This window comes from Eptesicus fuscus, chromosome 3, assembly GCF_027574615.1.
Source record: "Eptesicus fuscus isolate TK198812 chromosome 3, DD_ASM_mEF_20220401, whole genome shotgun sequence".
Taxonomy (NCBI): Eukaryota; Metazoa; Chordata; class Mammalia; order Chiroptera; family Vespertilionidae; genus Eptesicus; species Eptesicus fuscus.
The window spans coordinates 55,437,153-55,452,753 of NC_072475.1; the positions used below are offsets into that span (position 1 = coordinate 55,437,153).

Genomic DNA, 15,601 nt, shown 5'->3' on the forward strand with positions numbered 1-15,601 from the left:
CCTGTGTGTGGAGTGTCCCTGGGGCACCAGTATTGGGAGGAGAGTGGGTCGATTGTGTTAACAATCATCTTTCCCTTTTCAAGTCATTTAACTTCATTGTTCATAAACATCAGAGGAACATGCAAATTAGAGCATGCTAAAATGCTTTCATTTGGCCAAGACTGTTTTCAAAGAGCTCCCTGCTGCTCAGAAAGAGTCCAAAGCAGCTGGCTCCACTGAACTGTAGAACAAGCAGAAGGATGTTAAATAAGGATTAAGGGCTTCAGACAGTAAGTATAAGATGTTAAATGTTTTCCCTGGCTCGTTTGTGAGCCTTTTTCTTAATTCAGCAAGCAAGCTTTCTGTGAAAAAGCAGCTTCAGGGGTTTCTGTGTTTCGGGTTATTATTGTCTTCCTGTCCAGAGGGGAAGGTAAGAATTTAATATAAAGGAAGATAAGAGCCAGATATAAAGCAGTCTATACTAATGTTTGTTTGCCTGCCCGTTTGTAAGTTCCATTCCCCTCAGGCCCAATCAGCACAAATTGATATTAACTAGAATTTGATTTTATGGATGACATGGGCCTTGAAAATGGGGCTGCTCTCTTTCATGTCTGAATCCAACATTATCTTGAATACTAGAAGCCCGGTGCACGAAATTCGTGCACGGCGGGGGGTTGTCCCTCAGCCCAGCCTGTACCCTCTCCAATCTGGGACTACTGGAGGGATGTCCGACTGCCCGTTTAGGCCCACCAGGATCGGGCCTAAACGGGCAGTCGGACATCCCTCTCACAATCCAGGACTGCTGGCTCCCAACTGCTTGCCTGCCTGCCTTCCTGATTGCCCCTAACTGCTTCTGCCTGCCAGCCTGATCACCCCCTAACCACTCCACTGCCAGCCTGGTTGATGCTTAACTGCTCCCCTGCCAGCCTGTTTGCCCCCAACTTCCCTCCTCTGCCAGCCTGGCCACTCCTAACTGCCCTCTCCTGCAGAGTTGATCACCTCCAACTGCCCTCCCTTGCAAGCCTGGTCCCTCTCAACTGCCCTCCCTTGCAGGCCTGGTCCCTCACAACTGCCCTCCCTTGCAGGCCGGGTGCCTCCCAACTGCCCTCTCCTGCTGGCCATCTTGTGGTGGCCATCTTGTGTCCACATGGGGGCAGGATCTTTGACCACATGGGAGCAGCTATATTGTGTGTTGCAGTGATGATCAATCTGCATATTACTCTTTTATTAGATAGGATAGAGGCCTGGTACAGGGGTGGGGGCCAGCTGGTTTGCCCTGAAGGGTGTCCCGGATCAGGTGGGGGTCCCCTTGGGGCGTGGGGCAGCCTGAGCGAGGGGCCTGTGGTGGTTTGCAGGCCGGCCACGCCCCCTGGCAACCCGAGGGGAAGCCCTGGTATCTGGAATTTATTTTCCTTCTACAATTGAAACTTTGTAGCCTAGAGCGGAGCCAAGCCTGCTGCTCCCTCCAGGGCAGCAGCCATTTCTGTGGCAGTTAATTCACCTTCTACAATTGAAACTTTGTAGCCTTAAGCGGGTGCGCCCGGCCAGGGTGTGCGGAAAGCTTTGCTTCCCCTGTTGCTGCCGGCAACCCTGGCCTGCTCTCTCAAGCTCCATTCTGCCGCCATTTGTTTGAATTTGTTTACCTTCTATAATTGAAACTTGGTAGCTTGAGTGGAGGCTTAGGCCTGCAATGGCTATGGAAAGCTTGGCTTCCTCTGTTACCTGGGAAACCTTGCTCTCTGTGGCTGTAGCCATCTTGGATTGGGGTTAATTTGCATACTCACCCTGATTGGATGGTGGGCGTGGCTTGGCTGGTGGGCGTGGCTTATGTAGCGGAGTGATGGTTAATTTGCATATTACCATTTTATTAGAGAGGATGGGTCATTTCATTACATGGCCTATGACCGTGGAGTCTGGCAGCCCCCGGGAGTGGGGTCCCGTTACAGAGGTTTGGAGCCTCTCTTTGTAGCCCTGTGATTGTCCTCAGAATATCAGATTCCTCGGGGGTGCTGAGGTGTAGAGGAATGTGGGAGATGGGCACACATGAGGTTAAATGTTCATTTTGGCCCTTGGGAAGTTATAGTGATAAAGAGGGCATTTCCTCTGAACAAAAGGAATAGGGGTTGATGGGGTGATTCTGGGGAGAAGAGGAAACCTAAGCATGCCCTTGAAGGTCAGGACTTGTCAACCTGGTAAAAGCCCTGAAGTGCAAGAGCTCTCCTCTCTCTAGAGCAAGCATGTCACACTCAAAGGCTAACGCGGGCCAAATAAACAAGGTGTAAGTTTATGTGGGCCGCAAAAAAACAGAAGCTTCAATTTTCACAGAGACGTAGGTTTATTTTGATAGAGACATGCTGAATTCAAAGGGCTGAAATAAATGAGTAATTGTCAACATAAAATAAAAGAACATTTTAATAAAAATTAATACTTTTTCTTGAACATTAACTGACCAGACACTGAATAACTGCACAAATTAATAAGCGTAATGCAAATAAACCTATGTTTCTTGTTCTCCAAAAGTGAAACATTTCCTTTCAAGCCCACACCAAACAAGTCAGTACAAGACTAATGATGTGGCAATCGGCTGCCAAAATATTCGCTGCTAGTATTAGTGGAGAGAAATGGTGTGCCTGTGCGTAAGGCACGTAAGGGAAATGAATGCAACACGATTATAGTAATCAGTCCTTAGCGAACGTTGTAGTTCGTTACTAATAATTACGTATACAAGGATATTGTAAAAATTAAGTTACAAAATTTTTTAAAAATGTTTCTAACATACCATTATATTGACTGGGCCACAAAAATATTTGTTGTGGGCCCCCTGCGGCCCGCAGGCCATGAGTTTGACATGCTTGCTCTAAAGCGCTATGCCCGGCCAGTGTGAATCAGTGGTTGAGCATTGACCTATGAACCAGAAGCTCACAGATTCCCAGTCAGGGTGCATGCCCGGGTTGCGGTCTCAATCCCCAGTGTGGGGCATGCAGGAGGCAGCTGATCAATTATTCTCTCTCATCATTGATGTTTCTATCTTTCTCTCCCTCTCCCTGCCTCTCTGAAATCTATATATATGAAAGCCTAATATGCAAAGTGTCCCCTTGGGAGTTTGACCAAACAGGAGATCACTAGCTATGACGTGCGCTGACCACCAGGAGGCGGCATGGAACGAAGGAAGGCCCCAGCCAGCAGCTGCTAGGGACCCTACCCGTGCACGAATTTTGTGCACTGGGCCTCTAGTAAATAAATAAAGCATTATGGGGCCCGAGAAGCACTTTTTGTGTCTGGCCCCACGTCTCCCTCCTGGAGTTATGTAGTTTGGGCCAGCTCATCTTTCTTCTTTGCCACAGCTTTACTGGGCATCTATTATGGGAAGGCCATTAGAGAGACGTCAGGCAGGCTCCTCTCAGCAGCCTTCCCTCCCACACAAAGGGCTCCTTGGAGTCTCTCACCCAAAGGGTTACTCAGTCTGAGCCATCAGCTCAGCTCAGTAGGGGCTCACCTACGTGGAGAGGAGCCCAGAGAGGGGAGGTGGTCTTTGAGGTGGGGTAAAGCCGGGTGCCCCGGATATTTACAGACACACAGCCTTGTGTAGGTCAACCTCTCGTGTAGCCTAACGGGTTATGTTTTTATTTGCAGTTAGAACCTTCGTGACAGAGTTTAAATTAAAGAAAACGTTTCCCAATTCCACCGTGGAAAAACATTCGGACCTGCGTGAAGTTGAAAACGAGGTCACCAAAACGGTAAGTTTTCTGAAAGGCGTCTTCCTTCTAGGCCTTTGTTTTCTAGAACAGATTTCATTCAGAATTGGGAGCCTCCTGGGGGTCAGCTGTGTCTCCCGGGCTGTCCATTTCTGTTATGTGTGGAAGGTAAACTTCGGGGGTAGAATAAAAGGCCTCTCCGAAACGGAGGGGGGTGTTGAGAAGCAGCGGTCCCCAGGAGGGGTGTTTCTTCGAAGGTGTCCTCGCGGGCAGCCTTTGTCGGTGGGTTGCAGTTTCTTTTCCCTGTGTAAACTGACAGCCACAGACCGGTAGATGACGTGAACCTGTAAAAGCTGTTGGTGGAGAGGGAAGACCCAGAACATCCCGCAGCCCTCCTGCCGCGGACCCGCTGTGTGGACCCGCTGTGTTCTCTGGGTTTAGGGACGTGGGGAGGCTAGCGCTCTTTTTCTCCAAGGGAATGCCAAAAGGGGAGCCGTTCGTCCTGGTTATCCAGGGGGAGAATTCACCGCATAGATTATCGAGGGGCCTTTGATTCTCCTATCCCTCTCGGCTTACTTTTTGTCAGGGGGGAAAAAAAGGAAGGGAGGGAGGGAGGGAGGGAGGGAGGGGAAAATGGAGAGGAAGAAAGAAGAGATGAAATGAAACAGTATATTTTGCCTCTCAACTGCTATCTGAGTCTAACATTTGGTGTCTAGAAAACCAAAGTTTGCCATTAAAATAAGTTCTAGAGATCAGTCTCTTTCTGATTTCAGTTTTACTTGTTCTTTATGGGTGGGAGTTAGTGTAGTAGCCACAACCTCGAGGATTTTACAGGACTGTGGATTTCATTTGCAAACTTGAGGTTGCAGTTCTGTTTCCGTATGTCCCGCGCACCTGCTCTGACAGGGTTTGACAGGTGCCTCACTAAGAGGTATTCTGACACCAGGACACATGGAAAACGGAGGCCCTGGAAGCTGATGATGTTGCCTGAGCTCACACCCAGCAGGTGCCAGGTTAGGGAGCAGGCCGCCGCCAGACCACCCTCAGGCCTGACACCAGTTGCAAATTCGGGGATCCCCAGACACCCCCCTCGATTTGACGATTCACTAGGGCTCACAGGTCGCGCCTGAGGCTGTTGCACCACGGTTATGGCTCGTTACAGTGAACAGGTCCAGGGTACAGCCAGCCAAGGGAAGAGAGGCATGGGACAGGGCCCCAGAGGGTTCCAGATGTGGCGCTTCAGTTGTCCTCTCCCCACGGGGCCACGCACAGGGTTGGCGCCTCTGGGCAGTGATGTGCATAGTATTCACGGAGCGTGCCAGCCAGGGAAGCTCGCCTGAGTCTTGGTGGCTAGAGCCAATACGTTGTGCTCGCTTCAGCAGCACATGCACTAACATTAGGGCCAAGACCTAGACATGGTCAACTGCCCATAGGCCTGACCTCGGGGTCCAGCCCCTCTGGAGGTCCAGGGGCTCCCATATAACTCAAAGCGCTCACCATCAATCATGCTTCTAGACTCTCTGGAGTGGCCCAGGCCCCCGGGTAAACAAAGGCAGGCCATTCCAAGGCTTAGACCTACCTCCCAGGAGCCTCAGGCCAGACCTCTCTTTGGGCAGGGTTTAATTTTTTACTATAGAGCAGGTTTTATGTCTACTTTTACATCTTCTAACCCTATACCCGGCGTTCTGGTCACTCCACCACACCTGCCTCTTGGTCAGTCTTTCCTTGTAAGATAGCACAGGGCTGAGAGCCCCGTGCCCAGGTGCAGTCCTTCCATTACTCAGCGCTCCGTGGCTGCTCTGACTTGTTAAGTTGGACCCAGGATCAGCCTATCCCTTATGAGCGAAGTGACACCCCCACCCCAGGAAATAGTGGAGATTTAGGCAGTGACTGAAGAAGCCACTCAAGTGGCCCTTCCCAAGATGCCATTCTGTTCTGAACTGCGCCGCTTCTGTCTTTACCTGGGAGGAGGAAAGCTTGAGAACTAATGCCAGTAATAAGTCATTGCCTATCAAAATATAAAGCCGTGTCCTACGAAGCCATAAAGGCCTGATAACATCCCATGTTTGAATCCTTCTTCTGAAGAGCGAGATGTACCTGACACACGGGCCGGGAGGCCAGGTGCATCTGCACTGCCCAATGTATTGAAACCCCCTGCTGCCTGGAAGGAATCCCTGGCCCCAAAGTGTGTGTGTGGAGGGGACGGGGGGGGGGGGGGGGGGTGAGGGGGGGGAGAGAGACAGGGAGGCAGGCATGGTGCTTTCATTACACCCTGAGGGGTTTCCTGCTCTCTCTGAGGGCACAAGGCACACGGGCAGAGTCACTCTCAACAAAAGGGTTCTTGACCCACGTAATGTAATTTCCCATGTTTGCCGAGGACCTGTCTTAGAGTCGGGTCAACTCGCTGTACATCAGGAGGGGCCTGCTTGGGACCTGCCGGACCTGGGGCAGCGGGAAGGAACCAGCCTTTTCATAAGGCTCGCTCACTAGGCGAAGTCCAAATAAACAGTTGCCTCGGAGTTTCTTGAGACCCGGGGTCTTAGAAGAGATCTGCTGCTTTGAAGATGTTTTGCATCCAAGGGTGCTGTTCAGAACATCCGCCCCTGCCAAGATTTGCCCCACTGATTCACGCTCTGCCTCTCTTCCTTTGTACTCGCGGGGCCACAGAATAGGCGCAGGAAGGCATTTAAGAAGGGAACACAAAAAGCACACCACTCCTCTGTCAAGCCCCCTGCTGACAACCTGATGGCTGCAAAATGCCTGTTTAGCACCGAGAATAGGAAATCGGTTCCAGCTCTAAGGCTTTTGTCTAGCTCACAGTTAACAGACAAACCTGTTCTTCCTTCCAGCTGAATATGTGTTTTTCAGTGTTACCTGGTTATACCCGATCCACAGTTCGTGCTTCAGGGTAAGTGCATTCGCTTGTGAACCAGTCTATAGAAGGGGGAGGGTATTGGCACGTGGGTGGCAGCAGTAAACCCGGGCCCTCTTTTGACCAAGCCACAGGGTGACCCAGGGCCAAAGTCACTGGACCTTCATGCCGTCCCATTCATTCCCTCGCTGGGCAATGGAGATAACGGCTCATTTTTCAAAGGCCTTGGGGCCCACCTGTCATCTTGGAGCGATTAAAAACCTACACGCTTTGCCCGTAGAGAGTCCAGCGCCGTGGTCCTGTCGCTGCAGACCACCTTCTCCCTGGCCTCCAACGTGACGCTGTTTGACCTGGCCGACGGGATGCAGAGGTGTGCCAACGCCTGCAGGGCCTCTGCTGAGGTCTGCCAGCTCTTGGGGTCGCAGAGGCGCATCTTTAGAGGTGAGAGGACGGCCCTCTGGGATGACCCCGCCCGTAGGGTTAGGCACACACCTGGGATAGGAAAGTTCAAGAAAGCTCGTCACAGAGCCAAGCTATCTGTGACACAGGCGTTTCGTGAGAGACCTTCGTGTCTGTGGACCTTTGCACACGCAGGCGTGCACATGCACAGCCTTGAAGTCGCCTGGTCCTTGGCCTGCTGCCCCTTCTCCTCCTACACGGGAGCTGATGTAATGAAGCAGAAACCACTCTTCTTTCCCTCGAAAAGCTCCTGCTCTCTCTGGGGAGGCAGACGTTCACACAGAAGTGCCTGCTCGTGGGTACCCCAGACCTTCATGGGGATATGCCATGCAGTAAAAGCAGCCTGGGGGATAGGACCGGCCGTGTGTGTTGGTTTGCAGGTTACCCGGGCACAGACACAGGCCAGATGCCGCCAGCTGCCCAGTGTCAGTCAGGGTGATCTCCCTGTTCTTGTTCTTGCTTCATCTGTTTTGTCAAAAGCTTCTGCGGTGCATCCGGTGGAAAGCAGATGAAGTGAGGGATTAGAGACAAGTTCAGGTTTGGGGCTTAGAGGGAGGTGTTGCCTCTGGGAGGGGAAAACTGCTGGAATCAAAGGGCTTCCTCGCAAAGGGGCTTGTCCCTGCTGCCGTCTCATAAGTGATCGGAGCGGCTCTGCTAAGCTCCTTCCCTGCAGAGTTAGGATGTGGGATCTGTGTGGCCCTCGCACCTGGGCCCAGATGCTGGGGCCTAAGTTGTAGGTGGCAGTTGCTCTCATTCAGCGTCACTGGGGAGTTAGCTTCAAGTTCATGTCCCAGTGGACTGACTGCTCTAAACTCCAGAGCCCTTTGGCTTTACTTTGTTTGTTTTTGTGATTCAAGGGTCCGCAGTTGTCCGTCCTCCTTGGCGATTAGGAAGGGGACCTTTCAGTTCAGTAAACACTTACCGAGTGCACCCTAGGTTGGGGTGAGGTCACACTTTGTCCCCAGTAAATGCATTGCATGCCTTGCAAATCAAGTGGCCAGATTCTTGGATTCCTAAGGTCCTGTTCAGAGCAGCCCTGCCCCCCTCTCTGACTCCCATTCTTCCAGCTTGGATGTGTGTGGATCCTGGGAAAGCCCCTGTTTTCCTTATTGGGGTCCTATTCTTTTTTTTTTTTTTTTAGGACTTTAACTTTTTTTAGAGCAGTGTTAGGTTCACTGCAAAGTTGAGAATGAGATACAGAGATATCCCACATTCCCCCACATGTGCTGGTCCCCATACTTTGTCTCTCCTTCCAGAGCTTGTGAAGACAGAGACAGCCAGGCATCTTGGCTCAATGCAGGCTCGCATCTCTATTCTGAATCCCACACCTTCTCCAGCTTTTGCCAACACGCCAGCTTGGTCTCTCACTCACCTTTCTGAGGGCTAGGGAGGCTAGGGAGACGGGCGTGCCGGGCAGGAGCTCTCAGGCTCTGACATCTGGGTGTCTCCAACATCTGGGCAGCACCGACAACTCTGGACTCGGCCATGGGAAAGGCAGGCTTTGACCCTTCAGTTCACAAAATACGTACTTCCTCTCCTCTCGGAACCCTGCAGCTCTCATGTCTCCAGAGGTTTGGAATCCTTGGAAATCCCCCTGGCAGGGTCTCAGCCTTCCACTTACATAAGTTCTCATTGTCTGTCTGGCGGATGTCATGCCCAGGAAGGACCATGGGAACTGGGGATGTAGAACAATCACATCGCCAGGCCTCAAACGAAAATGGGGTTCTGCCTGGTTCCGTTGGATGGATTTATGGTAGAAAAACTCTGTTCTTTGAGAATTTTTAGGTTAGCAACTCCTCCATTGCATGGGCAGGGCCAGCTTCCCTTGCGTTCCCAGGAGTCTGCCTCCGTGCCAGGCGAGCAGTTAGCCAGCACGCTGGATTAAGGGGCAGGATGAAAGGAAAACATGACATAGCTTCCAGAGAATATCTAATCGGGCCAGGCCCCTCGGGCTGGCTGCCGGACAAGGCTGGAGCTGGCCTGGCCGCCTTGGCCCTGGAGGTATTTCTTCAGATTAAGGCTTGAGGACTGGCAGCGCCTTCAGAAGGTAGAGATGAGGGATTGCGGGGGTTTAGGACCTCTCTGCTGCCAGCTTCGCAGTGTTGGCTTGGTGAGATTTTTCATTTTTTATTTTTCTCCCTTAAATACAGACTTTTCACAATAAACAAAGGAAGTTCTATCACACACACAAACAGGGTTCTGATTTAGCGCGTCAGCCTCCACTGATAAAGACAGGAAATTTGGTGTTGGGAACCAAAGTTGTGTCCTAAACTTACCTCCCTGTGACCAGGCCATCCACCAGGCCCCAAGCTCTCAGGACTCAGAAAAGGAGGCTGATGCTGGGACCCCCATCCCACTCCCCCACCCCCACACGGTGTGGGCATCCGCTCCTGTCACCAGAACTGGCGTAGGCAGGGACAGTTTTGCCGTGTTGAGAACTGGTTTCTGAATAGGTTGGTGTCTTCCTTAAGGTGGGGAGGGGAGACCCTCCTCACGGCACCATGTACACATTGCCCGGCCGTGGCTCTCTCCCCATCTGAACTTGCTCTTGTCTGCCAACAGCAGCAGCACATGTCAGGCTTGCTGTGCCCTGCACACGGGTCTAAGTTACTGCTTACTCTCCCGTTGGTTTCATAGTTTTGTTCTATTGTCTGTGTACAATTACAAGTGTCGTTTTGGGGAGGGACTTACCTTAGATGGTAGAATGTACCCTCATTGTGTCTGCTGTGTACAATCCCAGAGAGGGTCCAATGTGTACAATCCCAGAGAGGTCCAATGTGTACAATCCCGGAGGGTCCAATGTGTACAATCCCGGAGAGGGTCCAATGTGTACAATCCCAGAGGGTCCAATGTGTACAATCCCAGAGGGTCCAATGTGTACAATCCCAGAGGGTCCAATGTGTACAACCCCAGAGAGGTCCAATGTGTACAATCCCAGAGAGGTCCAATGTGTACAATCCCGGAGAGGGTCCAATGTGTACAATCCCAGAGCGGGTCCAGTGTGTACAATCCCAGAGAGGGTCCAGTGTGTACAATCCCAGAGGGTCCAGTGTGTACAATCCCAGAGGGTCCAATGTGTACAATCCCAGAGAGGGTCCAATGTGTACAATCCCAGAGAGGGTCCAGTGTGTACAATCCCAGAGGGTCCAGTGTGTACAATCCCAGAGGGTCCAATGTGTACAATCCCAGAGAGGGTCCAATGTGTACAATCCCGGAGGGTCCAGTGTGTACAATCCCAGAGAAGGTCCAATGTGTACAATCCCAGAGAGTTCCAATGTGTACAATCCCAGAGGGTCCAATGTGTACAATCCCGGAGAGGGTCCAATGTGTACAATCCCAGAGAGGTCCAATGTGTACAATCCCGGAGAGGTCCAATGTGTACAACCCCAGAGAGGTCCAATGTGTACAATCCCGGAGAGGTCCAATGTGTGCAATCCCAGAGAGGTCCAATGTGTACAATCCCAGAGAGGTCCAATGTGTACAATCCCAGAGAGGTCCAATGTGTACAATCCCAGAGAGTTCCAATGTGTACAATCCCAGAGAGGTCCAATGTGTACAATCCCAGAGGGTCCAATGTGTACAATCCCAGAGAGGTCCAATGTGTACAATCCCAGAGAGGTCCAATGTGTACAATCCCAGAGGGTCCAATGTGTACAGTCCCAGAGAGGTCCAATGTGTACAATCCCAGAGAGGTCCAATGTGTACAATCCCAGAGAGGGTACAATGTGTACAGTCCCAGAGAGGGTCCAATGTGTACAATCCCAGAGAGGGTCCCATGTGTACAATCCCAGAGGGTCCAATGTGTACAATCCCAGAGAGGTCCAATGTGTACAATCCCAGAGGGTTCAATGTGTACAATCCCAGAGAGGTCCAATGTGTACAATCCCAGAGAGGTCCAATGTGTACAATCCCAGAGGGTCCAATGTGTACAACCCCAGAGAGGCCACATGCCCAACATGAGAGCTTCTTGATAATAATGAAAATGGTGCTTTGTCATCCGTGAAATGAACATGGCCCACACACCCAGGGCTGGACACAGCCAGGTGGGTACACATGGAAGAAATAGGGCCTTAAAGTCAAGGAGGTAGGAAGCCTGAAAGATGCACGCCTTCGCGGCCTGCCTGTCTCTCGTGGTGACGCGGTGACGAGGTCCAGCGGCACCTTCTGCGTGTGTATCGGGCGCTGCGTGTGGACCAGTCTCTGAGGTGCTGGAGACCCAGAGATGAATAAGCCGGGAGACACGGTCAGTGTAGTGGGGAAGCAGGCAGGGGACACAATAAAACTACAGCCCGCAGAGAGCAGTCATCTTCCACTGCCCCTCCATCGTCTGGGTGCGGCGTGCCTCCCAGGCTGCACAGACACAGGCTGAGACGCCTTCAGCTCGAGGCAGGTCTGACCCCTCAGCTTTCTCCATGGAGCATGGTCTCGGCTTCTGGGTGTGTGTGGTCTCCCCCCGCAGTGCTTACACGAGAAGATCCCACACCTTCGAGGTCCGTCCTTGCCATGGACCGCAGCTGGGGCCAGCTCCCTGTTTCTTCTGAGTCTCTCCGTCTCGGCATGCTGTGTGAACGCTCAGTCAAGAGGCCTGGGGGCCGACGCGGGGGAGGAGGGGCAGAAGGCAGAATGGACTGGGCAAGGAGCGTGCACCGGCAGGCTGTTTGGAAACCTGTCCTCGGAGCCTCTTGACGCAGAGAGTTCATGTGTCTTACGGTCTGAGGTGGAGGAGGCTTTGTTCGGTTTCACTGTCCTGTTTTCCATTCCAGCGGGTTTCACTGTCCTGTTTTCCATTCCAGCGGGCAGCTTGTGCAAGCGGAAGACCCCGGAATGCGACAGGGAGACCTCCGTCTGCACGGACCTGGACGGGGTGGCGCTGTGCCAGTGCAAGTCGGGCTACTTCCAGTTCAACAAGATGGACCACTCCTGCCGAGGTGCCTGGCCGCTTCTCGGGCTCTGTGGCCGCTTTGCTTTTCTCTGCCGGGGCTCCTCCTGCTCCGTGGGCCTGCTCTAAGCTGGGGGTAACCGGCCCTTGTTGTTTGGCTCGCTGCAGGGTAGAATACATTCCCTCCTTGGAATAACAGCGTTATCTCTGACCCTGCGCTGGCCTGGCCCCTGGGTTCAAAGGGAAAGAAAAGAGAATGGAATGCCTGTGGCCGGCAACGCCTTTTCTTCTTCTTCTTTTTTTTTTCCCCCACTTTAAGGACGTTAGAAAAGTTGTTTTAATTCCCAAAGCTTTATTCTATTGCCTGCTAATCTTTTTAAATGGTGATGCAAGTATGGAGTCAGGCTGTACCTTTTAGCAGCAGCTGTGGCCCACGTGGGTCAGACCCTCACCTTGGCCTCCCTGAGCCTCAGTTTCCTCTTCTGTGAAATGGGTGTAGTGACACTTCACTGATATTCTAAGAGTTAAAGAGGGCACTATATACATACGGTGGTACTGCGGAAGCCATCCACATTGCTCTTGTATCTTACCCAGGTGGTTGTTGTTGAACAATGAGCCTTAGTTCTTAAAGGTTTCATAAAGTATTTAAGGACAGAAAGCTAATTCCACAAACCCTTTAGGTGAGGCTTAAGTTCATTTAGTTTGAGATTAGAGGCTGCTCAGTGAGTGTAGGGTAGGGCCCAGGTCCAGAGTGCGGTGTAGCCTGGCTAGGAAGGACTGCAGCAGCCAACACTGGCTGGTGATAGGTGTCCTGGAATCAGAGTCAAATCGCATACTTGCGAAAAGCGGCATGCCACTTAGAGCTGTCAGGACTGCCCGCTAGAGGACTCACTCTGTCAGGAGAGGATAAAAATACATCTGAGGGCAGCGCTGTCATCCTGAGCGTCAGACCCGGGGGCTTAGGTTCACGTACGTCCTCCGCTCTGCACGCAGCCCTGCGGTGGGCGCTGAGAAGAGGGCCGGTGCTCCGTGATGGGCAGCTTCACGGTGTTCCTCGGCACGTCAGGCTGCCGCCTTCATACAGAGAGATGACGCTTCCTAATTCCATCTTATCTGGGTTAATGCAAAGTGCTCCCGGCCCTTCTTAGACACTGAGCCTTGTGGGAAGGTGACCTCTGCTAAAATCCATCTGCTGGGGCGGCGTGGCTGTCGGGAGGGAGAGGGAAGTGGGCAGCGGTGCAGGCATACAGAGTGCCGGCCCCGGTACACCGCGCCTCTGGAGCTTCTGAAGGCCACTTCTGCCCCTGGCTGGCCCGGGCCACTTCCCCTCTGCTTCCAAGTCAGCAGTTTCCTATTTGGGTCGCCCGCAGACTGGCATTAGTGATGGCATAGCTGTCAGAGGTTTTTCAAATGCAGTGACACAGGCCCCGGCGATCTGTGTTTATCCAGGGGTGACCCGAGAAGCAGCATAAAGAAACCGTGGTTAGCTTGTGGGCTTGCTGCCGAGGGCCTCTGCAGCCTCATTTCTGCAGTTAGATTTTTGTCTGTAGCCGTCAGGCCCCCGATGAGTACATGTGGGATCTCCCTGGTCACAGCCCTGTCCGCTGGGTTCTGATGGGTCAGCAGTGACATCTTCTGGCCACTGGTGCTGGAGCACAGAGGTATTTAAAGTGAGTCCCCTTTGGACACCGCAAATCAGGGGTCAGCCCCCTGTATAAATGGGAGGTAGAGATGTGGGTGTGTTTTCTAAATCTCTGCAGTTCATGTTTGCACACTAGCATAGCTGCGTGGTTACCTGTCGTGCACGCACGCGCACACACTTAGTGTCTCACGTGTCTTTACAGTGCCTTTACCAGACTTTCTAACCGTCTATAAGATTAAAGTAGGTGACCTTCCCACAGCTATCGTGGCCTCCTTCCATCATACAGGCTTCGTGATGAATTCCAGCTGCCTGTTGGCAGGTCTCTTTCTCTCACCAGACGGCAAGTCCCTGGAGGGCGGTACCTGTGTCTAGGACATGCTCAGCATGTTGTGGGGTTTAGCAATGTCTGCTGAATGAATGACAGGACAAGACTGGCAGGGCTTGAGTTAGTTTCCTGCAAGAGAACAAAAGAGTTTTTAGGACTCCACCGCTTATTTTTCTTAAAAGGACAGAGGCTGGAATTGTATTGTGTTCCATATCCACAGGGAAGCCCAATTTGGACATATGTGCTAGTTAGTCCCACCTTCATTTCATCCTCAGTGCTCCGCGGGTCAGGGCCCCTCGGGGGTGGCGATGAGGCGCGCTGCAGCGCCTAGAACAGCACCGTGCCCACAGTCGCCTCAGTCTTCGATGAATGACAAAATGAGCCCATTCAGAATAAGGAAACATCATCATATCTGGAGTCAGGATACTCCCGAAGCTAAGTGAAAACAGCCCAGCCCAGCAGCCCGCACGCAGGCCGGGCAATAGATGGGCGTGACGTGGGCCCAGATGACAGTCACGGCCCGGGAGCTCCCACCCAGCAGATGCGGGTTGGGTGGGAGGCTCATGGGAAAACACTTCCAGGAAGAGGTGTTGACGTAGAACTGGCTGGTGTGACATCAGGGGCCCTTGGTGCCGCGATGGGTGGGGATGTCACTGGGGCAGAGCCGTGGCACGCAGGGGCAGCTTCCCATTCCGTGACCTGCCGTAGCGCAAGGACTGCCACGCGTGCTGCTTCCCACGGCCCAGAGGCAGGAGCGCTCGGCTTGTTCCTTAGGGAAGGCCCACGTGAGACGGGGCGTGGAGAACCCAAGGGTGTCACAGGGTTAGGGGAGGGGCTTCGTTCCTCCGTCCCTCATGGGATGTGATCATGTTAGACCTTGTTGCCAAAAGGAACTGAAGCGCCTAGATGAAAATTCATGCAACAAAATGAGATTTAATTTAAAAGGTACATCGGGCTGAAGGAGAAATAAAATGACTGCTTGGTTGAGGCTGGAAGGGAAGTGTGCAGAAAGGTAGACCATCAGGTCCTGCATGTCTGCTAGTGGCAGCGACCCGTCCGAGTTCTGAGCGTCCTGGACACTGAGGCAGAGAAACCTGGTTCTGAAAACAGGAGGGGCCCGTAACCTACAGCACAGCTTGAGGAGCACCCCACCTTTCCTGACTCTGGAGGCTAGAGAAGTGCTGGGCGTCCTCCTCAGGAGGTGACCGAGCGGTACCATGACATCCCACAGTAGCTGCCGTCGGGCCTGCCCGGGCTGCTGCTGATCCCAGGGAGCCCTGAATACAAGAGGATGTGGATCAGGAAAAGCGATTCCATGGAGCCAGCGCCGTGCGGTCCAGGTCCACAGCTCTCAGGATCTGCTGTGAGGTTTAGAACAGTGCTTGCCAATCTGCTCCACAAACCTCCAGTGATGTCTGTGGCCTTTGACAACAAAGTAGATGCTAGGGACCTTTAACATCTAACATTAAAAAATAGAGGGAGGAACACTATTCAGCACAGCTATGTAGTTAACATTATTGTGCATTAATCCATAAGGGAGGATGTGGGGAGTCTGCGAGATCACTGGCCGCAGCCTGCAGGGCGGGCCCCCTCCCCTTTCCCAGCCGTGCACGCTGCGGTATCACGTCCCACAGTTAGCGTGTATGCTGTCTGTCCGGGGATCACTGCTCTATACTGTGTACCTGTTCTCACCCGTGATTATTGTATGCACCAGACATTAATCATGAATCAAATTTTTATCATTCCTTGC

The 15,601-nt window shown here is 52.5% G+C and overlaps 1 protein-coding gene across 1 annotated transcript in view; it reads left to right on the plus strand.

Annotated features, from left to right (window-relative positions):
- Positions 1 to 15,601, plus strand: part of HEG1 (heart development protein with EGF like domains 1) — an 89,006-nt gene that overhangs the window by 47,941 nt on the left and 25,464 nt on the right. The window contains exons 10-13 of the mRNA XM_054709655.1: positions 3,613 to 3,716; positions 6,524 to 6,582; positions 6,827 to 6,987; positions 11,799 to 11,933. Coding sequence (XP_054565630.1) covers positions 3,613 to 3,716; positions 6,524 to 6,582; positions 6,827 to 6,987; positions 11,799 to 11,933 — 459 coding nt within the window. The remainder of the gene's footprint in view (positions 1 to 3,612; positions 3,717 to 6,523; positions 6,583 to 6,826; positions 6,988 to 11,798; positions 11,934 to 15,601) is intronic.